The sequence below is a fragment of the Cervus elaphus genome, chromosome 1, assembly GCF_910594005.1.
Source record: "Cervus elaphus chromosome 1, mCerEla1.1, whole genome shotgun sequence".
Classification (NCBI taxonomy): Eukaryota; Metazoa; Chordata; class Mammalia; order Artiodactyla; family Cervidae; genus Cervus; species Cervus elaphus.
Window position 1 is genome coordinate 47,642,427 of NC_057815.1, and position 27,913 is coordinate 47,670,339.

Sequence of the window (27,913 nt, forward strand, 5' to 3'; positions counted from 1 at the left end):
GAGATGCAGATTTGATCCTTCAGTTGGGAAGATCTCCTGGAGAAAGGAATGGCTACCCATTCCAGTATTCTTGCCTGGAGAATTCCATGGACAGAGGAGCCTGGCGAGCTACATACAGTCCATGGGGTTGCAAAGAGTTGGATGCAGCTGAGCATGCAGGCATGTTATACTATCCCAGATCAAGAAAACAGCAGTTAATTTTCCCTCCTGTTTTTGATAGATACTTTTCCCCAGTGTTTGGTCGGTCCCTGAAAACCATGTGGTCACATTCAGTGCTGTGTGAAGTATGTGAGCCTTAGGTAATCAGACTAACCTTGATATTATTCCAACCTTGATATTGTTAGACTTTTTATTTTACTAAGATCGTTTTTTTTTTTTTTTATGTGGACCATTTTTTGAAGTCTTCATTGAATTTGTTTCAATAGTGTTTCTATGTTTTGGTTTTTTGGTCATGAAGCATGTGTGATCTTAGCTCCCCAACCAGGGATCAAATCCTCATCCTCTGCATTCGAAGGTGAAGTCCTAACCTCTGGACCACCATGAAAGTCCCTGTTAGATTTTTAAAATTTTACCAATCATCTGGGTATGAGATGGTATCTCACTGAAGTTTAAATTTGCATTTTCCTAAGTAGTCATAAACTTGAGCACCATTTCATATATTTATTGATCATTTCCTCTTCTGAAAGTGCTTATTCAAATCGTTTGTCTATTTTTCTCATTGTGTTTTTTTCTTATTAATTTATAGAATTTTTAGAATAAACTCTGATTAAGTCCAGTTATTACACAGTCCAATTACATATGTTATGCAGTCTTCCTCTGAAAAATCTTGTCTTTTCTGTGGTCAATGCTGATGATCATATGTTCTTAATCTTACTGTGGTTACAGCCTTCCTTTTCTGGACTTTCTTTTTTTTTTTTTTTTTACTGAGTTGCTTAGGAAATTCTTAGGCAACAATCTGTGTGAGGATCTGTTTGTAATTATGACTTATCAGAGGAGATTGTTTTTCCTTCCTCATTCACTCACTGTCAAGGTTGAAGACAGTTTTCCTCTTATATCCTCAGCAGCACCACGTCTTTCAAGTTCACCCTTGTGGTGAGAGTTTAGTTAGCAGGACCTGCTTTACTGGGTCTTCTCTTGCACCTCTCACATTAGCAGGCTTTTGGCCTCACATAGGGCTTCCCTGGTGGCTCAGTGGTAAAGAATCTGCCTGCAGTGCAGGAGACCCAGCTTCGATCCCTGATCGGGAAGAGCCCCTGGAGAAGGAAATGGCCTCACACAAGTGGGCTTTTGACTTTGTCCCTTGTCCAACGTGCTCTGTGAGGCCATCAGAACTGAAGCCCAGTTCCACAGGTTCTAAAAATGTATCCTCAAGGCGTCCCTTGATTTTATGGGTTTCTGCACTCACTACATTTGTGCCTCTGAATATTCCTGTTTTGATAGCTCATCAAGCTTTTTTAAAAGAATTTTTCTCTCTTTGTTAGTGTTTTATTTTATGCAGCATTTTTTAGTTGTTAGCGGGAAGGACCATCAGGATATCTAGTCTACCATATTGCCAGAAATAGAAATCTTCTGAGTTTAGTTTTTTTTTTTTTTTAATTCTTGCCCTTCTTGAAATATGGGTATCAAGGAGTGGCCAGCCAGATTGCAGTCAGGCAGAAACAGGAGAGTCTAACGCATCTGCCTGATCATACACAGATTAATATAGAATTACGTTGGTGCTGACAATTTACCTGTCAGGGAACTTTTCAAAACATACAAAACAGACTGTCCTCTATGAGAAGGTAAGGGAACATATACTGAATGAGGAAGCTCAGGGTACTCCTCACATCACATACACACAGTGACATGCAAGCCAGCTAACTCATCAGTTAAAGGAAGAGGAAGCTAGCTTGATTTAGTCTTCTTTTTACCTGTGGCCTGGATTCTTTTTGTTCTGGGAGCACGTTAGCCCTTATCATCAGCTTGTCTGATGATGGAGAAGATTTTTCTTTCATCAACATACATTATGATCGAGAGACTGGATGTTGGAGTTGGCCATGCCTGCATTCAAATCCCAAGGTTGCAGCTTGTTGGTTGGCATTAGACAAATCAAGACACTACACTCTAGTTTACCAGGTCTTGTCTTGCACCTCTCCATTAGCTGTATTACCTGGAAAATAATGAGAGTTAACTACTTCATAATTTGTATGAGGTTTCAGTGAGATAATACTTGCCCTCAATAAAGTCTCACTTAATAATTGTGAAGCAAAGGGGAGTTTAAAAAATAATAGGTAAAGGGCAAAAGCTAAAAAATTTGAATGTTGCGATAGTGTTTCTAATGTAATACTTGGACAGCTTTGATCCAGGTTTTATGTGTCACCTGCGATCAGAGCAGTTGATGGGCAGAATGAGAGTATTCTTATCTTCGTGGAGTACTCTAAGTGACATTAGCCTAGGGACTGGGTCACAGGTCCGGAAAGTCCTTTGACAGAATAATTATCTCGGTTGTAAAGGAAGACTATATACACTTCTGGAATCTTCTGCATCCCTATAATATCTAGAATGACAGTATAGCTGAGGGACAAGCTCAAGGAGCTTAAGAAATACAACCGCAGATGTCTTCAGAAGTCTTGTGAGTGTTTCAGTGTGGTGTCCCATATGGGGACTATGGATGGAGGGAAATTCCATCACCCAAGGATATCTTTACCAGTATTTCTGCAGAACCATCTGGACGCTGGAGAGAGACAACAGTGCTTGAATTAGGTTTGAATGAGGTCACTTCAATTAAACACTGGCTGATCAGACCCCTACTGGGCAAGCATTCCTACTCAACTGGAGAGATAAAGCTGAACCCATATACTTCCCCTGCCTTCATGGAGCTGATCATCTAAAAGGAGGAAGGCAGGTCATGAACAAGTAATTATCTGCACTCTCGTTTTTCTTAAGTGTCACCTTAGAGGGTCAAGTGTAGATGGTGTGCCTATAGCACAAATGGATATCCTGATTGCTTTGGGGCAAGTTACAGGGTAAAGCCTTATTATGGTTCAGTTGACGGTTGCTATGCCATAATTAATCTCCTCTTTGTTCATTCTCACCCATCCGCATTACTGACCCAGATAGTCAGTAATCTAGGGGAGGACAAAAAGGAATGGCATGGTCAGAGGAGTTGCTGGGGCTGGAACTCCTGGACCTCAGCTTGGAGGATTGTAAGAAGAGCTGTGTCTCCTTTTCCTGGGAGTCCAGTGTTCGAGTTGATGTTGAAAAATCTCAGTCCCTCCTCACTTGATGCTGGGTCTTGTCTGAATCTTCATGGGGCCCTGTATGATGATAAAATATTTAAATCCTGCACCAGGCCTCTGTGGCCACCTTAAAAGGTTTCCTGGCCCCAGGTGACTGGGGGCGCTGCTGGGCCACCACAGGGAGCTGCCTCATCCTGAGCCTGGAGAGGCGACGTCCCCAGCAGGGAAGAGAACTAAGAGTTCTGAGTGCTGTGAACTGCTGGGAGCTCGTAGCGCTGTGCCTGCCCCGCCTTGCTGGGGAAGGGTGAGGACTCTATTTAAGGTGGTCCTGGGCAGCTCACCTGCCTTAGGACACCAAGGCACCTGGCCTCTTAAGTTGGCTCAGCTTCAGCTTCGGGCTTACGAGAGCCTGGGTGCCGTGCCCCCCCTCCCACTCCGGGCGTGGGGCATTTTAACCCTTTGACGGATGCCCAGGGAAGCACTTGTCCTCAGACGTTTCTGCCCTGCCCTCTTCCTTCTCCGGCACCCACATCTCTCCCTCACCCTCTCCCTGACTTTCTGTCCCATCCTGCCATCCTGGGACAAAACGTGTGCTGTGTCTTTAAATGGGCGGAAGTGGCTGGCAGGGCTTTGCTTGGGTACTGCATTGATTAGGAGATTATATGGAGCTACGGGAGCTGCCGCCTGGGGGAAGAGAGGTGCAGGTTCTACTTGTTTTTGCTCTCCTCCCGGGGCTCTGCTTGGGGTCCTTTCCCTAGGCTGTTCCTAGCCGGCTTGAGGAGAGGGCGGGAGGGTAGCTGGCCAGCCTGCCTGTTGACAGCAACTCCAGGGTTTGTTTTGCAGCCTTGCCAGCCGTGCCCATCCTCATCAGAAACTGGCAGTGGCAGCGGCCGCTCGGGCGGGCGGGCAGGCAGCTCCGGCCCCGGGCTGGGTTTGCAGAAACTGTCCTTTGCCTTTTCGCCCAGCTTTTAGCTGGGAACAGGGAGGGAGAGAAAACAGTGGAATACTTCTTCTGGCTGGCGCTGCCTCTCTCTCTCTCTCTCTCTCTCTCTCTCTCTCTCTCTGTGTCTGTTTCTCTCTCTTGCCTTTCTCTTTCTGGGTTCAAGTCACATTTCATGGGATTCTGTTCTTTTGGGACTTCGTCATCTTTTCAAATATGTCCTGGGACCCTCGGAGCTGTGCCCGGGATGCTAAGGACACGGTCAGTGGATTATCGTGACTGTACTAATGAAAGGATTCAAGCTGTCCTGGTGAGTAGAGCAGGGACAGGCGGCTCCCCCTGCCGCTGTCTTTCTTCACCCCAGTGTTTCCTGCCCCACCCCCCCCCCGGCTCCCTGCTCTCCCCCAGCACCTCAGTGTCCTCAAGAGAGGTCTCCTTCAGATAGGCCCCCTCTTCCGAGCTGGAGCTGGGTATCGAGGGGTGAAGGTGGGGTCCACACACTCTGCGAAGTTGGGTTGCCCTCTCGCACACCCCCCAGCTTCTGCACCGCTGCAGTATTTTCTGCCAGCCTCCTCCTGGGGGAGGCGTTTGGTGGAAGTTGAGGGGCTGTGGAGAGAATCAAACTACAGCTGAAAAAGAGGCTCCAACTTCGAGGGGGCCGAGGGCTGGCTAACGCTGAGGGAACTGGATAAAGAAAGAAAGCTTTCACAGTATCCTGTATGTCCGCATTAAGCTGGTGGTGCAGACTTTCTTTACCCAACAGGTAAAGAAAGGGGGCCCTTATCCCCCTGCTCCTTGGGCACCCTTACCCCTGGTGAGCAGTCTCTGACCTCTTAGAGGCTTCTCTCTGAGAAGAGAGTCGAGGGGCAGGGGGGCGCTGCAGGTTCTAACCTCAGATGTGCCTGCTGCCCACCGTGGACACACCTTGGGGCTTTGCAAGCCCTTCTTCCTTTTGCTTGGGGTGTGGGTATCTGTATTATAGCCGCCAAAGTCCTCAGAATATTTTTGCCTTCCATTTTAAAAATAAAACCCTTACCTCTCCCTCTTCTTTGAATCAGATGGGTGGGTGAATTGGCTTTTTCTCTGGTTGAGCAACTGGAGATTTTGCTTGGAAAACTTCGCCATTCCCTGAAAGGTGGCTTGTGCAGCTCCGAGGAAGAAGACTCCCTGGCTGGAGATGGAGCTTCTCCTTGAAGGCTGTGGAGGTGGGAGGAGAAGAAGGCTTGGGAGTGCTCCCTGTGGCCAGAGGTCCTGGGTGGGGTGGTGTTGGGTCACCTCTCTGGAATGGAGGGTGAGTGTCAGAGTTGGGGTGGGTATTGAGATATTTAGTGCAGAGTCCTGGTCTGGCTCTTGGCCACATCTGGCTTTGCAGAACCACCCCCTCTCCCAACACCACCACTACCCCAGCTTAAACCCCGAAAGAGTCGGTCTAGGCTAGCCCTCCTCCTTTAGGCAAGAGGGTCCTTCAGTGAAAAGATACTTTAGAAAAGATACTTTGTGGAAGGGAAGTGGAGGATCTTAGTTTCTGCCAGCTTAATCCTTCATAACTGTGAGGTCTGGAGCAGTGGTACACAGCAGTGACCACCCAGCCTGTAGCTTCTGCTCCTCAGCGTTTGGTTTCACTTGCTCGTGTATTGGCTTCTGTGCGCAAGGAAAGCCCCCTCTGAGTTTGAGAAAGGGAGGTGGGGGTACCATGGTGCCTCTCCAGCCCTGGCTTTCTTGGGGCCGGGTTCCCTGTTCCTCCTGGGTTGGCAGGGTTAGCAGGCCCAGTCAGCATCCAGAGCTGGCCCCGTATTCCTCTGCAGAGCCGAACTGGGCCCATGACTTGCATGAGGCCTCCAAGGCGAGCCTGGGTGCTGCCCGGAGAGCAGGGACGCTGGCTCGTCACGGAGGTCACTCAGCTTCCCCTGCATCCCTGCTGTCAGCACGCCAGGGTCGGGGCCAAGGTGTGCTTGGCTGTCATTCAAGATGAGACATCACTTTAACGCAGAGTGCTTCTCTGCCCAGCCGGGGCTGGTCCCTTGGGGACATGCAGAAATGTTTGCCTTTAAAAATCTGCCTCCAGTATCTTTTGATGCATTTCAACCAGAGTGCAGTGTTAGTCTGGGAACTATAATTGGGGTAACCTTGTCCTTTTCAGCCAAGTATAATGTTAGCAGGATAGGGAAATGGTGTGCATGTGTGTGTGTATCTGCCCCGGGGACTCTCAGACCCCGTGATTCACCATCTCATTAGGTACAGATTTATCGGTCCGTTTTGGCCCTGGGGCCAGACCCTGTAGTTCTGCTGTGGATGCCTGGGCTGGAGATGCAGCTCCCTTTGGTAGGATCCCGTGTCAGGGTACTCTCTGCTCTCCCAATGGCAGGACTTGGCAGAAACAAGGGGATAGATGCCTTTGCTGCCTTGTTTTGGGTAACACTCTCTGTCTATGGAAGAGGATGGAATGAATTAACTCTCTAATGTTTGAACCATTTCTAGACACATTTCTGAAATGCCTGCTATGTGTTAGTGATTTAACTAACACGTATTGAGTGCTTACCATGTGTCAAGCACCATATTAAGCACTTTACATGTATTAAGTCATGTAGAATTATAATTAAGGCCCGCACTTCACAGAGCAGGGAAGTAGACACAGAGAGGTTAAGTAACCTGCTTCAAGATGTACAGATATGAGTCTGGCTCTGGATTTGCAAGAATTTTCCCCGGTGATTCACTTGTTCTTTCTTCTGTTTTATATGTATATACATGTGAATATATGGGCTCCCCAGGTGGCTCAGTGGGTAAAGAATCCGCCTGCATTGCAGCAGGCGCAGAAGACACCAGTTCAATCCTTGGGTCAGGAAGATCCCCTGGAGGAGGGCATGGCAACCCACTCCCATATTCTTGCCTGGAGAATCCCATGGACAGAGGAGCCTGGCAGGCTACAGGTCATAGGGTCTCAAAGAGTTGGCTATGACTGAGAGCTATTTGAGCATGTACATATTGGCTGGTTTTTTTCTATTTTGCTGTCTCTTTGCCTTACTTTTGTGTTGTTGTTGTTAGTTTATCAGTCTTTTAAAAGTGTGTGGAAATGCATTATCCCATCCAGTCCTTACTATAATGCCATGAAGTGGCTGGCATCTCCATTTTCAAGCTAGGGAAACTAAGCTACAGAGCGATAAAGGGTTTGGACTAAGTTCTTGCAGCTAGTTGGTGAAAAGCCAGAACGAAAGCTCTTTTTACTTGACCATTATTTCAGTTTTGCAGCTATCACAGCAACAGCACAGTGTATCCGGCTAGACCCACTTCTCTAGAGAGCAGGGTCCGAGGTCTGTAAATTCATAATTCATCCATCCCTTCATTCTACAAATGCTGATCAAGTGATTATTGTTTTCACGGCCCTGTGCCCAGGTACTGTGGGGGATGGAAAAATGAAAGGACATTTCCTGTGGCTTAGCCTCACCAGTAGAATGAGACCTGATGCCCCTCAACACAAACACATGCACACACACACAACCTACAGAGCAAGTCAGTAAATACTAAAGCAGTGCACATCAAGCACTCTGGAAACTCAGAGGAGGTTGGAAGTGACTTCATCTGGGGTGGCAGAGACACTTCTTGGAGTAATTGGCACTTGGTGGTGTGAAGGCCAGACAGTGTTAGGTGAGTGGATGTTGTCCTTTGTACACGTTGACACTGCACCTATTGGAGTTACGAGGTTATCACAGGGGGTGCTTTTGGACAAAGCTGATCAAGATACATGTCTGTGATTGATAAGTGGCTGGATCGTGAGCTAGAAATCTCCCCGCAGTTCAACCTCCTTCTCCCTGGGCCAGGGGCTTTAGGCTCTCTTGAAGGATGATTCTGTGATTCCATCTCCTGTTAACTTGGTGAGCAAGGTAAAGCTGGCATGGAGGAGATTGGGAGCGGAGTGTGTGTTAGTCGCTCAGTTGTGTCTGACTCTTTGCAGCCCCATGGAATGTAGCCCGCCGGGATCCTCTGTCCATGGAATTCTCCAGCAAGAATACTGGAGTGAGTTGCCATTCCCTTCTCCAGGTGATATTCCCGAACCCAGGGATCAAACCCGGGGTCTCCTATATTGCAGGCAGGTTCTTCACCATCTGAGCCACCAGGGAAGCCCCCCTGGGAGAGGAGGTACACACACAAATAGATAGGGCTGTGCCCAAGCAGAACTGCGGCACACGCAATTTGGAAACTAAGGAAGTTATTTAAAGACCACTTCACCAGTCCTCCTTAGCTTCTATGTGGTGGTTAATTTTTTTTGTATTATGTGTGATGTAAAGCTGTTCCTAATTCCTGCAGAGCTTTAGGAACTCAGTCACTAAAAAAAGTCTCCAGTGTGGTGGGGCTGCTCCCTGTACAGATTGTTTTGGCCTCCGCAGGACTTGGCAGCCTGAAGTGACATCTGTCTCGATTCTCTGTCCTCACATTCCTAGTCCTCACATCTGTTAGGGGCTGTGACAGACCTTCAGAAAAGTCAGTGCGCTGGAAGAATCACATTCAGTGAAAAAAAACAGAGCTGAGACAGAGCCTAGGTCTTGACGTGTAACTGGGGGAAGCATTTCTGTGGCCAGGTCTTGGTCCACAGTGGAGAGAAGCTTCAAGTTCATCTCTGTGTTTGAGTTGGGTGAGCAAGCAGTCATGTGGCTTCACACTGTTTATTTAGGAATGTGAGAGAACCCAGTCACTTATGTTCCTACCAGGTAACTGAGAAGGGAGTCTGTTTTGCACGCCTCCATCTTTCGTGGTGATGCATGGCCAGCCATATTTTATTTGATACAAGGTCACTGGTCCAGTGCCTTCTCTTCAAATCTCTTAACACATAGAGCCTTGTTCCTTCTTCAGCTCTGGTTTAGACCCAGGAAAGAAGAAATGGCTGGGTTGAAACAAGGAGGATTTAAATTAGATGTAAGGGAAAGTTTGGAATTTCTGGAGTGTTATAATCAGGATGTGTATTTATCTTTCAAGGTCTTTTCTGTGAGGTCTGCTGTAGAGGAGGAGGACCCTGGGCATGGCCTCGACACCCTCCCTCTAGAACTGAGCTTCCCAGCTCTTCTCAAGTTTACCAGGAGGTGAGCTGCCGTCAAGATTGGGGTCGCTTAGTGACTGGAGATTCTGGAAAGCCAACTCAGAAGTCTGAATCTCGTCACCACCTTAAAATTTTTTTTTTAATTAGTGTATTTTTTGGTTGTGATAGGTCTTTGCTGGTACAGGGCTTTCTCTAGTTGCAATTAGAGGGGGCCACTGTTCTGGCAGTGCATGGGCTTCTCATTGCATTGGTTTCTCCTGTTGCAGAGCACAGGCTCTGGGCGCCCAGGCTTCAGTAATTACAGAACGCAGGCTCACATAGTTGTGGCTCCTGGGCTCTAGAACATGGGCTTAGTTGCTCATGGGCCTGTTGGATCTTCCCAGACTGGGGATCAAACCCGTGTTCCCTGTGTTGGCAGGCAGATTCTTATCCACTGTACCACCAGGGAAGTCCTTGTCATCACCTTTTGATCTGCTGTGTGACCTTGGTAGGTGACTTCCATTTGCCCCCGGTGTAGCTGTCATGAAAGCGGGATTAAGTAACAGTGCGGGGCAGATTAGAGGGTCTCTCAGCTTTCTTTGATCAATGGTTTAAAAAACAGCCACAGTCCCCATAGAGCGGGTCACTTGTGATGTGGGCCACTGGCGCACTTCTTTAGCCAGCAGGAGACACTGAAAATAAACCTGCACTTGAAAATATTAAATATTCATTTACAAACATCCCCCAGCAGGTACACCTCTTGCTAACAGTGTGAGAGTTACTTATTACTTGGTGAGATGGGAGAATTGGTGTTTTCCCATGGTCTGGTAACTCCAGGGCACTGAGTACTGGCCATAGAAACATTAAATCCCTTGAGTGATCAGGAGAGCTTAGGGCAAGGACCAAATCTTCTGACTCTGCAGATTTCCTAAAAGGATCGGCCTTTCCCACCTCTTCTTACCCAGGTTCTTTTTTTTTTTTTTTTTCTACTTTGGGAAACTGCATCTGGCTTGAAATAAGCAGCACCAAACATTATTTGCCTTGTGTTTGTTTTGGTTTTGGTTTTTCATTGTTGTTGTCATCATTATTACTTAGGAAGAAAGAGATTCACTATATTAAAATGAAAGCCTCTGGATGGCAGAGATTATGTCAAACAAATCAGATGATGAGCACTCGAGAGTCTTTGCTGCTGGCTAGAAACTCTTCTTCTTGGCTATTCCGAGACTTGTCGTCATTGACTCTTACTGCTGGAAGAGATGATTTAGGGTTTCTCATGACAGAACTTGAGGAAGAGAATACTTCTGATCTCTTGCTCAGTTGTCCAGAAGTCTGGGCATTGGTCTCCTCAATGAGCCATCAAGAAGAAAGCATATGATAAGTGAGGTATTGGCTAGATGTTTTTGTGTTTACTTATCCTTAGTGCTGTTCTTCGGTGGGTATTTGCAGAAAGCTGTCGAATTAAACTGGATTGTCTAGGTTATGCCGTGATGACAACCACCACCCCACCCCCGACCCGCAAACGCAGCACCTCAGCTCTCATTGTAAGTTAGTTTTTGACCGTCCATGTCCTCCCGAGATTCTGGAAAACTCTGTAGGGATCCATCCTCCGTGTGGTTAGCTCCGTGATCCAGGCTGTAGAATCTCCTGGCACCTCCTCCGCAAGCACTGCAAGGGAAGGGAGCATGCCTCTGGAATGCTTCCCCTTGGAAGCTAATACATTGTCATTGCCCTTCTGGTGCATTGGCCAGATCTGGTCACGTGGCCCGGCCTGGCTGCAGGAAAGCCGGGAGATGTAGGCCTCTGATGGTAGCAAGAGAGGTATTTTGACACCAGTGATGCCCACCGCAGCTGTTTTTATGAGAGTGTGGGTGTGGGCGCACGCTTGCTCAAAACCTCACAATGTATTCTTACCGCCTGTAGAACAAGGGCCTTAATTTGCGATACCATGGAGGACCCTGTGTGACCTTGTGTGAATGCCAAGAGTCGCATTCAGCTTGCTGCCTGTTTTTATACAGATGGCAAGCTAAGAATGTTTTTGGTGTTCATAAAATTGTTTTTAAATGGTTGAAAAAAATCAAGAGAAGAGTCATGTTTCATGACATGTAAAAATTATGAAATTCAGATTTCAGTGTTCATGAATAAAGCTTTGTTTATGCATTGTCTGTGGCTGCTTTCATGCCTTAGCATCAGAGATAAGGGGTTGTAACAAAGATCTGTGACCCCCAAAACTGAAATAATTATCACCTGGCCCTTGACACAAAGTTTGCCCCTAGTTTAGGCAAAAAAAGATGCCACTCAAGTACAATGAAGTGATGTTTTTACTGGCTCCGTCCTAGCTAGCCGTCTTGTTCTAAGCACCTTAATAGTAATAGTGATGATGGTAAAGATGTTAATGATAATAGCTGCTGCTGCTGCTAAGTCGCTTCAGTCGTGTCTGACTCCATGCGACCCCATAGACGGCAGCCCACCAGGCTCCCCTGTCCCTGGGATTCTCCAGGCAAGAACACTGGAGTGGGTTGCCATTTCCTTCTCCAGTGCATGAAAGTGAAAAGTGAAAGTGAAGTCGCTCAGTCGTGTCTGACTCTTAGCAACCCCATGGACTGGAGCCTACCAGGCTCCTCCATCCATGGGATTTTCCAGGCAAGAGTACTGGAGTGGGGTACCATTGCCTTCTCTGAATAATAGCTAGTACTTATATAATAATTCTTCCCAAGTGGCGCTAGTGGTAAAGAACCTACTGGCAATGCAGGAGATGTAAGAGATGCAGGTTCGATTCCTGGGTCAAGAAGACCCCCTGGAGGAGGGCACTGCAACTCACTCCAGTATTCTTGCCTGGAGAATCCCATGGACAGAGGAGCCTAAGTGTTTTCTGTATATTAACTCATGGCCGTTATGTGGGCTTTGTACTATTATTATGTAGGTTTTACAAATGAGTAACTAAGGCACAGAGAGGTAAAATGATTGTTCCAAGATCACACAGCCCAAAATTGCTCAAGATGGCGGTCTGACTCCAGAGCCCAGTTACAAAGCAGTTGGAAGACAGGTCTTTGCCCATAAGAAGAAAGAAGACTAATACCTATGAAAAGGTAGAGAAATATTCCAAGATAATTTATGAAGACATTTAATGATATGAATTATAAGCACTAATGATGTGCAGGAATGGAGATGGGGAAGAGTAGTCATGGGCAGAATCAGTGGAGAACGGCTGAATGGAGCAGGTGGGATGTGAGTTGATCTTTGAAGGATGGAGGCCACTGAGATCTCAAGCGGGTGTGGCAGATCTCTCAGGCAGGGAAGAAGCAAGAAGTGGGTCACAGAACCAGAATGAGGGCCTGACGGATGAAGAGATCAGAACAGAGCTGAAGGTTCGGAGGCAAGTCGGGGCTCACCTGCCGACCGCCTCCAAAGAGAGGCCGAGGCTGAGGGCTTGCTGTCTCACTTTGTTAGAAGCCCTCAGGCTCGGGGTGACCCAAGCATGGGAATGCATTTTCCAACTTGGAGGGTGAGCTGCTCCGGGGCCAAGAACTGGAATAAGTTTGGTAGCGTGTGTGAAGAATAGCGAGAGAAATTACAGCGAGAGTACTGCTCTGAACTTTCCATTAAACAATTCTCATAATAAGCTTCACGTAGCCCCACAGGAAAGGTGATACTCACCCCATTTTACAGGTGAGGAAACTGAATCTCAGAGAGGTTTAAATCACAGGCCTGAGACCACGTGGTAAGTGGCAGAACTGGAATAAAATGAAAGATGCTTAGCTCTAAAGCCTGTGCCCTTAACCTCCATACTCTACTGCTTGAGGATGGTATGAAAAGTGTTTATTTGGTAGAAATGCTTTACACTTTGCATTTCAGCAGAGGTTTGCAGAGCAGGTGGGACAGCCTTTCTTGGTGGTGGTGCTCCCTCTGTCCTTCAGTCATGCAGTAGAATAGTTTTTTCCAGTGCACTCACCCCCGCAGGGTGAGCTGTAATCCTATCATCTGTTCTGGTGGCTGTCACTTCAGGGCTGGGTCAGGGTTTACTTAAAAAAAAATTTTTTTCTTCTTTATCAAGTATATCATGCATGTGAAAAAAAGTATATTAATATATTTGTGCAACTTAAGGAAGAATACTTAAACATTGTCACCAGCCAGTTACCCATTAGAACATTGGGCTTCTCTGGTGGCTCAGACAGTAAAGAATCTACCTGCAACGCAGGAGACATGGGTTCCATCCCTGGGTTGGGAAGATCTGCTGGAGAAGGGAATGTTACCCACTGCAGTATTCTTACCTGGAGAATTCCCTGGACAGAGGAGCCTGGCAGGCTACAGTCCGTGGGTCGCAAAGACAAAGAAGAGTACTTAAAACCTTGTCACCATCCAGTTAACCATGAGGACGTTACGTAAACCTTTGAAAGCCATTCAGTTTTTGTTTCTTTTGTAAGATTTATGGAGATACTCATAGGCAGGGAGGGCAAGCCAAATGCAAATCTTGGGAATGGAGCACTGACTGCTTTCCTGAATCTGGGTTTGGGACTTTGCTTCCTAGAGGAGCCAGGCACTGCTTTCCACTTGCACCTCTTTGTTCTAACACTGGCATAAATGGCTGCTCTATTGGGCTTCCCGGTGGCTCAGTTGGTAAAGAATCTGCTTGCAGTGCGGGAGATGCGGGAGACTCGGGTTCGATCCCTGGGTCAGGAAGATCCCCAGAAGGAGGGCATGGCAACCCATTCTAGTACTCTTGCCAGGAGAATCCCACGGACAGAAGATCCTGGCGAGTTACAGTCCATGGGGCCGCAAAGAGTTGGACAACTAAGCACTTGGGTATAATGTGGACCCCAAGGACAGATACAGATGGTTCTGCTGTTTTCTAGCTGTATGATTCTAGGCAACGTCTTACTCTCCCCAAGCCTTGGTTTTCTCATTTGCAAAATGGACTTATATCACAGCTGCCTTGGGGGTCTGTTGTAAAGACTAGGAGGATTACACGAGATCATTCCTGTTAATGCATTCAGAAGGAAACCTGGCACATTGTAACCACCTTATAAATGTTAAGCTGCTGTTTAAATCTCCTTTGTTCTATGTTTGGCATCATTCAAAGAGAGCATGGTCATGGTCTTTGCTTTCCACACCTAAAGTCCAAGATTGTTTTCATGCCTTGGACGGACAGAGAGAACTCTGATCCTTATCTTCCCTGGGTACCCAGGAGCTACTGCTTAGGCCACTATCGGTCAGTTTCACCCCTCCTTTCAACTTAACAACCTCCTAAATCATATGTTTTAGTCTCATTGCTGGAGCTCTTCTGTCTACTGTGCCAGGTGGGATATGGTCACTTGGATACTTAACTGAGGGCTGGAACTTGTTCTGCCACTCGCTGGGTGTGTGGCCTGCAGCAAGGCACCAGTGCCGTCATGCCTAAGACAGTAGGTGAGATGAGAGCAGCAGATTTTATCTCTTTTGGATCCCCATGGGCTACAGGCCAGGATCTCTAGAGTACAGGACCTTTTAATATTCTTCCCATGGGAGTTGTCTGGTAGTCCAGTGGGTAAGACTTTGCCTTCCCATGCAGGGGGCACAGGTTCAATCCCTGTTCAGGGAGATGGGATCCCACATGCTTTGGGGCCAAAAAAACCAAAACCTAGAAAACCATAAGCAATATTATAACAAATTCAATAAAGACCTTAAAAATGGTCCACATTAAAAAAAAAAAAATTCTTGCCAGGTTCCCACTGCATTCTTCCTATCTTCTCTTGAATTCATTTATTCATTTGTTGACTCAATGACCGTTTCACTGGGCTAGGTGGTAGGAGCACAAGAGCAGTAAGAACGGGTCCTGGCCCTGGAGAGCATGTGTGTGTGTGAGTGTGTGTGATTTGCTCAGTCATGTCTGACTCTCTGTGACCCCAGGGTCTGTAGCCCACCAGGCTCCTCTGTCCATGGAATTCTCCAGGCAAGAATACTGGAGCAGGTAGCCGTTCCCTTCTCCAGGGGATCTCCCTGACCCAGGGATCGAACCCAGGTCTCCCACACTGCAGGCAGATTCTTTACCATCTGAGCCACCAGGGGAGTGGGGCTCAAAATAGAGGGGGAGCTGGCACTGGACTCTCTGCCCTGTAGGGTCTCGCCAACGCTACATATTATAGGAAAATTCCACAGAGGGACTCAGACGCCTCTCCTGCTGTAGTGCAAATAGATTTATCTTCCAGTTAAGATCTTTTTTTGGACCCTTTCTCCTGAGACTGGGAGCCTCATTGTTTCATAATAGCCTCTCTGCAGCGATCTCAACTTTTTATCTTAACTGAATGGCCATGGTTTATATCCGGTGGCATTATGACCTGATATGCAAAACCTCTTTGTTTTTCCACAGCTTAACTTGACAAGCCTGGGGATAGAGACTCTGGACCATTGGGCTTTAGAAGGTGATTTGCTTTGCTCATTGCACTTCATTTTCCTTAGTCATCTTTTTGGTCTAAAATGGGCCATTTTTATATATTTATTTTGCATCTGTTGACTCTGGCATGTTCAAATGATATTTTTTTTAACCCTCTGATTTTTTGAACCTAGGTTTCTACTCCAGGGTCTTGCCTTCTTTGATACAAACAAACAAAAAAATAGATTTGTGCCCTTGTGAGGCCCATTAGTAACAGGAGCTAACTACTGCCATTCAGCTTTTGAGTAGTCTTTGTATAAACCATTACATTTATAACTGCAATGATTATACTCCCTTTTACAAAAGTCTGTACGTGGAGCAGTAAATACTCAGCTTTGTTAAATGCTTGGAATATTGTATGTGTAGCTATAGAATTGTTTTTTCTTGCTTGCTGCGATCTTAACGTCTTTCTCCGGCTAAATTCTCCTAAGTATATTTGTAGGCATGTTAGGACCACTTTTAAGTTAGTTGGTCAGTAGTGCTAAATATGGGCTTCCCAGGTGGCTCAGTGGTAAAGAATTTGCCTGCCAATGCAGAAAACTCAAGAGACACAAGTTCAATCCCTGGGTCAGGAAAATCCCCTTGAGTAGGAAATGGCAACCCTCTCCAGTACTCTTGCCTGGAAAATCCCATGGACAGAGGAGCCTGGCAGGCTACAGTCCATGGGGTTGCAAGGAGTCAAACACAACTGAGCACGTACACACCACCCACCAGTGCTAAATATAATTAATAATTTTCATTACCGGTCACAAAAGACCCTTCCTTAGCCACCATTGCTGGGAGGAGGACTGTCAGCTCTGGATCTGCATCTCCCTTTCTGTTCCCTCACTTCTGGAAATGGGCTCAGCTCCACAAACTCGCAACATGCAAAGCAAATTTAAAACAGTCTCCCATCCAGCCTTCCCCTCACATCCTCTCTTAGTCATTCGCATTGGAAACTTCTGAGCTATTTTTTCACTTGTTCTTCCTCACTCCCCACACGGTTACTTCCGTCTTTGTAGTGTCTCTCTGATCATCCTCCAGTCTTTCCCGTGACTACTGCCACTGACTTAATTCAGAACCTTTGAATATCTTGCTTGGCCTGTTGCAGTAGCCATCTGGTTGATCATCTTCTTCTTCTTTTTTTACAGTTTTATTGAGATGTAATTCACATACCATACAGTTTATTCATTTAAAATGTATCATTCAGTTTTCAGTATATTCACAGATATGTACAACCATCACAACAGCCAATTTTAGAACGTTTTCGTCACATCAAAAAGAGACCCCATACATTTTAGCTGGCATACCCCAGCCCTCCCAGCCCAGTCCTGGGCAACTATTGATCTACTTTCTGTCTCTATAGATTGCCCTGTTCTGGATTTTATGTAGTATAGGTATATGTATATATACATATAGGGCTTCCCCAGTGGCTCAGATGTAAAGAACCCACCTGTGATGCAGAAGGTGCGGGTTTGATTCCTGGCTTGGGAAGCTCCCCTGGAGAAGGAAATGGCAAACCACTCCAGTATTCTTGCCTGGAAAATCCCATGGACAGAGGAGCCTGATGGACTACAGTCCATGGGGTCACAGAAAAGTTGGACACAACTTCGTGACTAAACAACAACATATATGCATACGTACATGTATACACATATATGTATACACATATTTTCCATTTGTGAAATATATGCATATACTTTGGTGACTGACTTCTTCTACTTAGTATTATATTTTTAAGGTTCATCCAAGTTGTAGCGTGTATCAGTACTTCATTCCTTTTGTATGGCTGAATAGTCTAATCTCTTTTGTAACTCTGGGATCCATTTTTCATTCAGCTATCATGCAGGTCAGATTTCCAACTCTTCTTCAAAAACTGAATTTGGGTCCGTGTTGCCTACAGAATGCAGTTGACACCCTGGTGTGTCCCTCAGGGCCTTCTCAATCTGGCTCCATCGTGACTGCCCAACCTTGTCATCCACTCCATCCTTCCAAGATATCTGCTGCCCCTGCCAGCCTAACATACCTACCCTCTACAGAGATCTCAAATACCTTTTCCTAGAACTACAGTCTTAATTGTACTGCTCCTTTGTTCATGCTCCTTTCCTCCCTGCATGTGGAAATCCTATTTATCCTTCAAAATTCAGGTTTACCATCACCTCCTTGAAAAAAGCCTTTCCCAGATTTATCTTATCCTCAAATAGGAGTTAATTAGTCCTTTTCCATTCTCTGAGTACTTTGCTAGGATTCCCATAATCACATTGTGTTGGGTTAGACATCTTTATAATATTGTCTTCTCTGAAAGTAGAAAATTATTCTAATTTTTGTTTTATTTTTTCATTGTACTTTTTAAATTTAATTTTTATTTTACATTGGAGTATAGTTGATTTACCATATTGTGTTGGTTTCAGGTGTATAGCAAATCATTTTTATGTACATATATCTGTTCTTTTTCATATTCTTTTCCCATGTAGGTTACTACAGGGTACAGAGTAGAGTTCCTTGTGCTATACAGTAGGTCCTTGTTGATTGTCATTGTACTTTCTACAGGGCTTTACACATGGTGCTCAAAAAAATACTTGCTGGATAATTGATTGTATTCCTGTATTTACAATTTGCTTTTCAAAGTTCTTTTATAGATGTCTTCTCTTTTGAAAATCAAAATTAAAGAAATTTTTTAAGAAAAAATGATGAGTCCTTTTAACTTGTTAGATTATTTCTTGCAACAAATATTTTGGATATTGTAGAAAAATTAAAAACATAAAATGAAAAATATCATTCATAGTACCACCCCTCAGAGATAATCACTGTTAACATTTTACTTTATATGCTTTGAGCTCTTTTTCATAGAAAGATAAATAGATGAAATTTATAGCTCATTCTATATACTGTTCTTAAGTTCTTTAATTTCTGATCTCTCTGTAATCATGAACATTGATTTACCTAATTCCTTTTAAGGGTATTATTACAAATATGCAAGTATTTGTCCATTCTCCTCTTACTTGACATTTAGCTTGTTTCTAATTCTTCAGGATTAAACATAATGTCATACTAACATTCCTCAGATAAAAATTTAGAAGCCAGATTTCTAGGTCAACAGCCTGTATAACACATGTGCCAAGTTGCCCTTGGAAAGGTTGTTCCAATATACAACCCACGCCCCCAAGTTATGAGAGCTTTTGTTTCCCTTGTCCTTGCCTGCCTGGCCTTACCATTCTTTTCAGCCTTTGCCAATCTGATACTCCACGAGTGGTATCTCAGGGTTGCATGAACTTGGATTTCTTTGATCATGGTGATACGCTTTTAATTTCCTTATTACCATGTGTATTTCTTCTATGAATTGCCTTTTTTGTTCTTTGCCCACCTTCCTGTTGAGGCATTTGTCTTTCTCCTTGCTTACAACTCTTTAACATAATAAGGCTATTAACCCTTTATCATACATGTTTTCAGTACTTTCCCTGGAATTTCTGCCTTTTCACATCAGGCTGATTTTCAGCATATTAAAGTTTGTTTGTTCAAATGTGATCAAGTCCTTCTCTCTTCCCCTGTTTGGTATTATTCATAGAAGGTCCCTCCAACCTTTAGAATATACATATGCATGTGTGCTGTCTTTGAGTTCTTCTGTGGTTTGTTTTTAAATTTAATACATTGGTCCATTTCATGTAACATTGTATCTGCTTCTATAAAACTGACACTGTACTTCTGACTACATTTTTCAGTCATGGGACGAGAAGGGACTATCATAAGTCACATTCATTTTCCTAGCATCGGAGCACCAGCCCTGGCAGATGGGACCTCTTTGCCAGAGTATGACAGTCTCCTCCTTCCCATCCGTCACTCACATTTTCCATCATCCTTTCTGAAATCACCTGTTATTATGTGCCAGTTTCATGTTAATAATACCTATCTCAGTAGGCTGGTTTGAGGATTAAATAAATTTGCAAATGAGATGTATGGCAAGCTACAGCACACTGCTTGGCACATGAGCAGTTCACATCAGATTTGTGGAATGAATGAGCGAATGGTGGTTTGAGCAGTGATGACAGGTTGCTGAGGATACCGTGAGGTAGCAGCAGCTCCTCCACTGAAGCGGGACCTTGGCCAAGCAACAGTGTAGGGAGAGCATTTGCCATTGACAGTGTGCCCTGGGGAATGTGGAAGGAGGAGGACTCCTGATAGGGGTTTTGAGGTGACAGTCCACGGGTTAGGGCAGAGTCCATAGGCTCTCATACACCACACTTAAGGTATATAAGCAAGTGGGAGGTGTGCTGGAGAATTCCACAGAGTGTTGGAGAATTCCAAGGGATGCTGGAAAGTTTGAGATTTGGGGGTAGTTTATCAGGAAAATCTAATTGGGGAAGATGCACTGGGAGCAGAGCTTTGAAGGAAAGCTGGGAGCATACAGGTTGGATTTGTGGGTTGAGGTCATTTGATGCAGAGAAAATGATATAAGTAAGCAAGCAGTATTTTTTTTTTTTTAATTTGAAATAGTGATTTTTTTTACCCTCTTCTTTCCTTTCTACCTTCTTTGCTTTGGATCTCACTGTTTCCCTGTTCTCAGCTTTTCTTACCCTTCCTGCTTTTAGTGCCATTTAGAAATCTCATGTTAAAAGTTGTTAGTACAGTTGAGAAAGTTATTTTTGAAGCACTTGAGCTCTCGGGTAGAAAGACACCGGGGAGCAGGAAATAAATACATCTCAGAGCAGCCTTTTGAGAGGATTCCAGCCCTAACAGCCTCTCTCCGACTCCAGTCAAAGTGGAGGGGCAATTTGTATTTTCTAAGATTTACCTAGCACATGCTGGGCGCTCCCCAATTTAAATAAATCAGTGAAAGAGTGAAAATCTGCATGGGTTCCCTAAAATGCACAATTGTTCAGGAAGCTGATGAAGAACAGACTTGAAGGATCCAGCTGGCTGTGGCTTGGGAAACTGGGTGAGGGGCGGGTGTCTTGGTGATGAGGGATTCCTAAGAGGACACCTTGAAGGGTGGCCGTTCAGCCAGGCCCACCACATCTGCTGGCGGAGGATGAGATGCTGTCCTGGGACCTCCCAGTCTCAGGCATTAGAGGAAATGCAGAAGAACAAGGGAAAGAAACCTCTGACGTGCAGAGAGCTACTTGGCAAACTCTGGGCATAGAAGCTGAGGAAAGCAGCATATGGGAGTCATTGCAGTTGACTAAAAACTGTTCTTGGATATCAAGTAAATGGGTACAGTACTCTCAGTCCCAAGAGAAGAGCAAGAAATGGGTTTCTGCTCCATAAGCATTCATCATTTCCTCTGTTAATGCCATCCTTTATTTCCGGGGTCAGCCAGCTTCAGCCTGCTGCCTGTTCTGTATTTTAAATAAAGTTTTATTGGGACGCAGCCATGTTCTCTCACATCCATGTTGTCTATGGCTGCTTTAACCTGCAAGCAGCAGAGTTCAGTAGTATTGTCAGACTGTCTGGTCTTACTCTCTGGCTGCTTACAGAAAGAGTTCACCGACCCTGGCATTATATGATGAATAGATGACTAATTTTGAGTCGTTTTCCAATGCGAGTCATGATTTGCATCAGCCCACACAGTTTCCTAAATGAGGCCCCCTTTCCTCATGGTACACATTTGCAGGATGATTTGCTGGAACCAGTGGTGTGGTCTGGGATTCAGGCCGCTTGAGGATACACTGAGTGGCTAGTACTCTGAAAATAGACATGATTAATTTCTAACATTTATTTTTTGCTCGATATGGTGGCACAGTGGTAAAGAATCCACATGCCAGTGCAGGTAGATGCAAGAGCCATAGATTCGATCCCTGGGTTGGGAAGATCCCTGGAGAAGGAAATGGCAACCCACTCCAGTATTCTTGCCTGAAAAATTCCATGGATAAGAGGAGCTTGGCAGGCTATAGTCCATGGGGTCGCAAAGAGTTGGACATGACAGCACCACATCTACCACCACCCCCATATGTCAGTCCTGCAGAGGAATTGCAGCTCAGCGACTCTAGGAAACCTGTGCTCCAGGTTACATTAAATGGCAGGATTTGAACTCATTCTGTAGGAGGAAGACTTCCCCGGTGGCCTAGCGGGTAAAGAATCCACCTGCAATGCAGGAGACAAAAGAGACGTGGGTTCAATCCCTGGGTCGGGAAGATCCCGTGGAAAAGGGAAATGGCAACCCACTCCAGTATTCTTGCCTGGAGAATCCCATGGACAGAGGAGCCTGGTGGGCTACAGTCCACGGAGTGGCAAAGAGTTGGACATAACCGAGCAACTAAGCACGTGGCAAGTGTAGGAGGAAGCCCCAACCACTCCGCTGCATGTCCTGCCAGCCTCCACTCCCCATCCCGCTTCCCTTTGATTTCTGGATCAGTCGTCTGTCAGCCTTTCCTCTCTTGGATGAAATATTCTTAGAGCATCTATTCCTCATCCATTTCCTTTTTGGACCCCCCACCCCCGCCCTGCCAGCAGTTGTCCATGACCTGGCTCCCCAAGTCCCCTTTCCTTGGGGCCAACTCTCCCTGGAGGATGAGTTTGAGAAACAAATGAGGTCTTGAGTTTCCTCTGCATTGACACTTCCTGCTCCATCACTGAGCCTCGCCTGGAGCCACGGCTGTCAACCAGGTGGTCTGCCTTCTCCCAAAGACAGCGGGTGCCCGGAGAACCAGCTGGAATGGGGTGCCTCAGGGCACCAAAGTGGCAAAAAAGGCAGCCGCCGGGCAGGCTGAGCTGGCATTTCTGACCTTTGTGGAGAGAGGGCGTCCTTAAAGGGACAGCGGGCTCTTTTCTTCCCTGGTGGCCAGCTGCCAGCTCAGATGCCAGGGATTTGAAGAAGCCATTGTTCTGGTGACGGGAGATGGGGGCCCAGGCCGCCCAGTCCTTTTTCCCTTTCCCGTCCCCCACCGCGTGTGCCCCTCTGATGTGCGACTTGTTGAGGACAGAGGGACGGTGAGGTCCCTTCAGTGCCCTCCTCAGCTCCTCCACCGTCTGAACGCAGCCCGTCACCAAGGCCAAAGAACAGAGCATCCCTCACCGGCCGCCTGCTCCCCTCCCCCGGGGCCGCTCCGGGGGAGAAGGACCCATCGACGTGGGCGCCGCTGGGGGGCCCGGGGCGCCGTGTCCTTGTCCCAGGTGAGCCGAGTGAGGTGACAGGACTAGTTCTGCCCACGGGCCTTTTGTGAGCCGCCTGCACTGGCCTCGTCTTAAGCGTCTGTTAAAACTGCAGGTTCTTGGTTCCGATTCCAGAACTTCCGGGGCCCAGGAATCTGAATATCCACGTGCACACCGTGGTTTGAGAACCGCTAACTTCATTAGTGAGCTCCATACCTGCCTGGTCCTCAGGATCATGTGGGAACACACTGAATCAGAGTATCTGCGGGAGGCCCACGGGCTGAAGCAAGGGTGCTTCTCTTTAATGGTTAAGGGTGGATACCCTGGGCACGGCCCACTGGCCTTGACTCTGGGACCCACCAGCTATTATCTCTGTGATCTTGGGTAAGTTTCTCAACCTCCGTGTGCTTTGGTTTTCTCACCTGTGAAAATAGGGACAGTTTAAAACCTACTGAATAGGGTAGTTACAAGGATGAAAGGAATGATATTTGCAAAAATGGTGATGGTGATTCAGTCACAAACTCATGTTCAACTCTTTGCAACCCCACAGACTGTAGCTCTCCAGACTTCTCTGTCCATGGAACTTCCCAGGCAAGAATACTGGAGTGGGTTGCCATTCCCTTCTCCAGGGGATCTTCCCAGCCCAGCGATTGAACACATTTCTTCTGCGTTGTCTCCTGCATTGCAGGCAGATTCTTTGCCACTGAGCCACCAAGAAGCCCTTTTATAAAGATAGCACAGTAGAACTAGCACATCCATATAGTAGACTTTTTTGTGAAATCTTTCCTTTTGGTAAACTGGTTATCCAAGTTTCATACAGGAGATTGTGATCTGAATAGTCTTTTAGTGGTAGCGTGCCCTAGCCTAGGGAAAGGGAGCCTTAAATGCTTTCATAAATGACCAGCAATTCTCAGGTGCATCTGTGTGACTCGCTCTGAGAAGGTGGCCCTGCCAGCTGCTCTCACTGTCCCTTGGCCAGTAGAGTGAGGAGAAAAATCCTGGCCTGATTTCTACCTCTGGGCGAAGTGATGCTGCTGAGCACTGGAACCCTGGCACAGGAAGGCCAGAAGCCACATGTGTAAGGCTGACTGACCTCTTCAGAGGGAATTGGAGGAGGAGAAAGCAAGCTGCAGGCCAGGAATAGCTAGACATAAATACAAGGTATGCTAATTACTACCCACACCCAGCACTGTGCCCTGAGTTAAATGGAGCCCTCCGCAGAGCCTTCCTGACCTCAAGGAGGGGGAACGGACACACACACACAAGCATCCGTGGGGGATCGGGGGGGTGTGTAGTGGGTGTGTGGGTGGCCCCACCCTCAGGAGCAGAGTGCTACGGAGCCAGAATGGACCGTTCAGCACGCATCCAAGATTTTATTATAACTTTCTGGTTTTGCTCAACCCTTACTTTTGTGAAAACGATTCTGTTGGACTACATTTTTCCATGTTTAGTATCCAGCTCAAGGCTTCTTTTTCTTCCTGTGCTCTTTAATTTCTCTTTGCATTCATTATCCAGGAGTCACATTTATCCAACTGCTTATGGGCCTGGCATGTGGTTGAAGGAGGGTGGGAGAGAGACACTCAACCTGGCAGGATTGAGCACTTGCTTTCTACCTTGCGCCAGCTCCCCCGCACCCCCACCGTCCCAGGGAGTTCTGGGAAATAACCAAGGCTGGACAAAAGGCCATTGGTCTAGTAGAGAATTCTAATGCTGTACACCCAGGCGGTGGTATTTTATAGATCCTGATACAAAGGTTTTTGGTGAGTCAAATGCTAGATTATTTAGAAGAAAACAAGCCAGTCTCTGGGGCACGTCTCATGGATGTTTTCCATCTTGATCACAAATGTCAGCATACAGGGAACCCAGCAGTGGGCAGAGCTTTCCTATTGCCCACTCACTCCCACTGGAGCATATCTCACAAGGTTTCCAGGAAGCTTCACAGGCGCATTTCTGTTCTTGGTGGGGATTCTGGTACCTCTGATGGCTCTTGAGACCCGCAGTGATGGGCAGGAGGAGGGGCTCGGGGGATTGTGGGAGACATGTTATCAACCTCTCTTGAGAGAAGGATTTGGCTACCTACCCCATTAGTTAACAAGATTGATTCATTATTTTGGAGGCTTATGGAAATGATCCTTTGGTTTCTTTTTCTTCTCTTCCGGGAAGCTGCAGAGGAAATCAGTGCTTCGGGTGAAAAATCGGGCTGAGTGAGATCAAAAGGCCTTTCTTTCTGCTTTGGAGATTCTTGGAGTCTGTGGATATGTCTCTGGCCCCTATAAGAGAGAGGCGACCTTCCCTCTCAATCTGGAGAAGGATCGATAGAATAAGAGCAGATGGAGATTCCCTACTGGTCTCCAGGATGAAATCAGAAGACCCTGTGCTCATCCCTACCCTGTAGGCTCACTGGGTGTCATCTGCGATGGGGCATTGCTCAGCCACAGATGATGTCTCAGAGTTGGGAGTTTTCATAAGATCTTCTGGACCAACATGGAGATCAGGATATGAAATCAACCTCTCGCCTGGAAGCACACCCTCTACTTTTCAAAAGCTCCCTATTCCTTCAAACCCAGTTATGCAATCTGGTAACTTCTCTCTAGAGAAACAAAACATAGTACTCTTCTCTCCTTTGGCTTTTTCTCTCTCTTCCTTTTGTCAAATATTTGCTGTCCTGCTTGCTTTAAGGCATTTCTCCTTTAGTCTAAACATTCCCGGTTCCTCTACAGTTTGTCATAGGGCTGGCTGTCAAGACCCATGCTGTCTTATTTATCTTATGTGAACAATGGACCTTGTAAAGAGGGGTCCTCTTTCTAGGTATTATTTGCAGGGGGTTTGTTACCTCCCTTCACTTGCTTCTGTGGATGAAGCCCAGGTGTATTATAGTTACTCTCACATGCATGCTCTACATGCTAAGTCGCTTCAGTCATGTCCGACTCTTTGTGACCCCATGGACTGTAGCTGCCAGGCTCCTCTGTCTGTAGGGTTCTCCAGGCAAGAATACTGGAGTGGGTTGCTGTGCCCTCCTCCAGGGGATCTTCCTGACCCAGGGATCGAATCCAGGTCTCCTGAGTTACTCTCACAGCCACATTGTATTGGGTTGGCCAACCGAATGAACATGTTGGCCAACCCAATCGTTTTGGTCCATGCTGAGCATTGTGATCTTCACCCACTCTCCTTGTATATTCTTCAGACTCTGTAGAAAAAGGCTCTTAGCATATGTCAGGGCTTATTCTGCAGTACACCTGACATCAAGGACTCTCCAGCACCTGGGGTGCGTGGCTGAATGAATAACAGCATGTGGATCGTGAGAAAGGAAGCTGGTGTTGGTTGGATTTGATTTTGGTTGGATCACATGGTAACGCCGGGATGTCACAGCATATGCCTGTGTGGTGAGTCAGCATCCCCAGCTTGCCCCGTGGCTGCTCACTTTCTTAGTTTGGTCCTTACCTGTTCCTTTCCAGCTCTCATCAGATTTTGACTGGAGGGTCAAGGCCAGGTCCAAACTCTTTAATGAGGCTTGGCTCCCAGCTGCCAGACACAGCCGCCCTCACGGCGTTTTAGCTCTTCTTCTCTGGAGAGACAGGAGACGCAGGGGAAGGGAGCGGAGAGGCAGATGGTTTGAAGCAATGATGTGCTCAGAAGAGACAAAGTATACAGAGAACAGACCCCATGGCTGGTCACGGGCCCTGGCTGCTCTGGTCAGCCTTGCTGCCTTGTTCTGCTTCAGTCTGTGGCCACAGGGCTTTTTTGTTTTTTTCTTTCTCTTGGAAATTATTAACACTTGGAGATGTGTGAGGGTAAAGAATAGTCATAGGCCTCTAGAACAGGAAATAACTTAGGGGGTTGTCTAGACCAACCCCTTCTTTTAAAAAAGAAAAAATATTCATTTGTTTATTTATTTATTTGGCTGCATTGGGTCTTAGCTGTGGCCCATAGGCCTGGTTGCTCCAAGGCATGGAGGGTCTTAGTTCCACTGGGGATGGGACCCATGTCTCCTGCATTGGAAGGTGGATTCTTAACCACTGGACCACCAGGGAAGTCCCTAGACCAGCTGTTTCTTATAACAAATTGGGAACCTGAGTCCTGGAGAAAAGGTAGGATACATTGAAGTTGTGTCCTCTGGGCACCTGTACCTGGTGAAGGTGAGTGCTGTCTCATAAAGTGAGTTTGGGGATTGGGGCTGGTCAGTAATTCCTTCCTCAGCCTGCATTGTCCTCAGTGAGAGTCAAGTATACACTGTGTCCCTAACCAGGAGGAGGCCTGTCTTGGGAACAATGGCCAAAAGGGCAGCCCAAGTGCTGCCCTTGGGGAGGGTGGCTGAGCAGACTGGCTGCCGGGGCCGGACGTGTATGGAGAAGTGAATGGAAAAGATGTCCACAGATGGGAGCAACTCACATCATCGGGGAGCCCAGGCAGGGTCTTGCAGCCTTGCAGAGCTGCTTGGACAGACCTGCAGAAGCTAGACTGGATGGAGGTGGCACTTCCAGGGTCCAAGGAAAGGGAGATGGGGGACGGGTTCTCAGCACCCCTGTGAGAGCCCGTCCTGTTACCCTCCAGAAGTTACCCTCCGGAGAGTCTGCAGTGAATCCAAGAGGAGCTGGGTCAGGGGGTGTGACCAGTGAGCCCTTGGGCTTTCTTTCCACTTGGTTCTTCTGTCCCAATTCCACTGACCAGCCAAACTCCTGACAGGCCAGGAGGCAACTGCAGCCTCCCTGGCACACACCAGGGACCCCAAGCTAGGGCAGGACCCCTTGTTGTGACTAGGATCCTTCTGTCACCATCCCCCCACACACCCCCCACACCCCGCCCCAGCCCAGAGCTCCTCCCGTCTCTTCCCTACCGCCCCAGTGCTGTGTAGGCGCCTAACCATGGTGTGAGCTCTATTAGCTGCCAAAGCTGGCTGGTTCTCTCTAGGTTAAAGGAAGAGTGGGCAGTGGGGAGAGGGAGACGGAGGGGCTGGTCATGCGACTTTAGCCTCAGGCCGGCGGCCAGAAGGACTCGAGATGTCCTTAAGTACCACGTGTCAACATCTTAACTGGGGCACCAGCAAACAGGCGTCCCTCTCTAAGACCTTAATCCAGGATTAAGGAGAGGTCAGTTACCGCCACAAAGAGGTGGTTTGGAAGGGGGCTTAGTCTCCCCGGAGTCGGACAGAGGTAGAAACCATAGCATGGTCTTCTGTTTGTCCCAAGTGGCCAGGTCCGTCTCTCTCTCTCTCTCTCTCTCAATTCTAGACTGGTACTGAATTCTTGGTCCTGAAATTTGGCATTTATCTTACACTT

At 46.8% G+C, this 27,913-nt stretch overlaps 1 protein-coding gene and 1 long non-coding RNA gene across 10 annotated transcripts in view; one reads left to right on the forward strand and one right to left on the reverse strand.

The window, feature by feature from the left end:
• The window catches only part of GRAMD1B (GRAM domain containing 1B), a 260,632-nt gene that overhangs the window by 155,604 nt on the left and 77,115 nt on the right, over positions 1 to 27,913 (forward strand). Inside the window, exon 1 of one of the 9 annotated variants that reach the window (XM_043901596.1) lies at positions 3,880 to 3,916. The exons of 6 other annotated variants lie outside the window; for them this stretch is intronic. Coding sequence is in view for 1 of the 3 variants with exons in the window: in XM_043901561.1 (XP_043757496.1) it covers positions 4,446 to 4,468 (23 nt within the window). In the remaining 2 variants the exon portion in view is untranslated. 2 more of the 9 variants (XM_043901561.1, XM_043901543.1) reach the window with 2 other exon arrangements.
• On the reverse strand, positions 1,338 to 5,297 carry LOC122693808. Its single transcript, XR_006341015.1, has 3 exons — positions 5,195 to 5,297; positions 4,570 to 4,764; positions 1,338 to 2,149 (listed from the first exon to the last, which is right to left on the reverse strand). It is a non-coding gene; the product is annotated as an uncharacterized LOC122693808 (long non-coding RNA).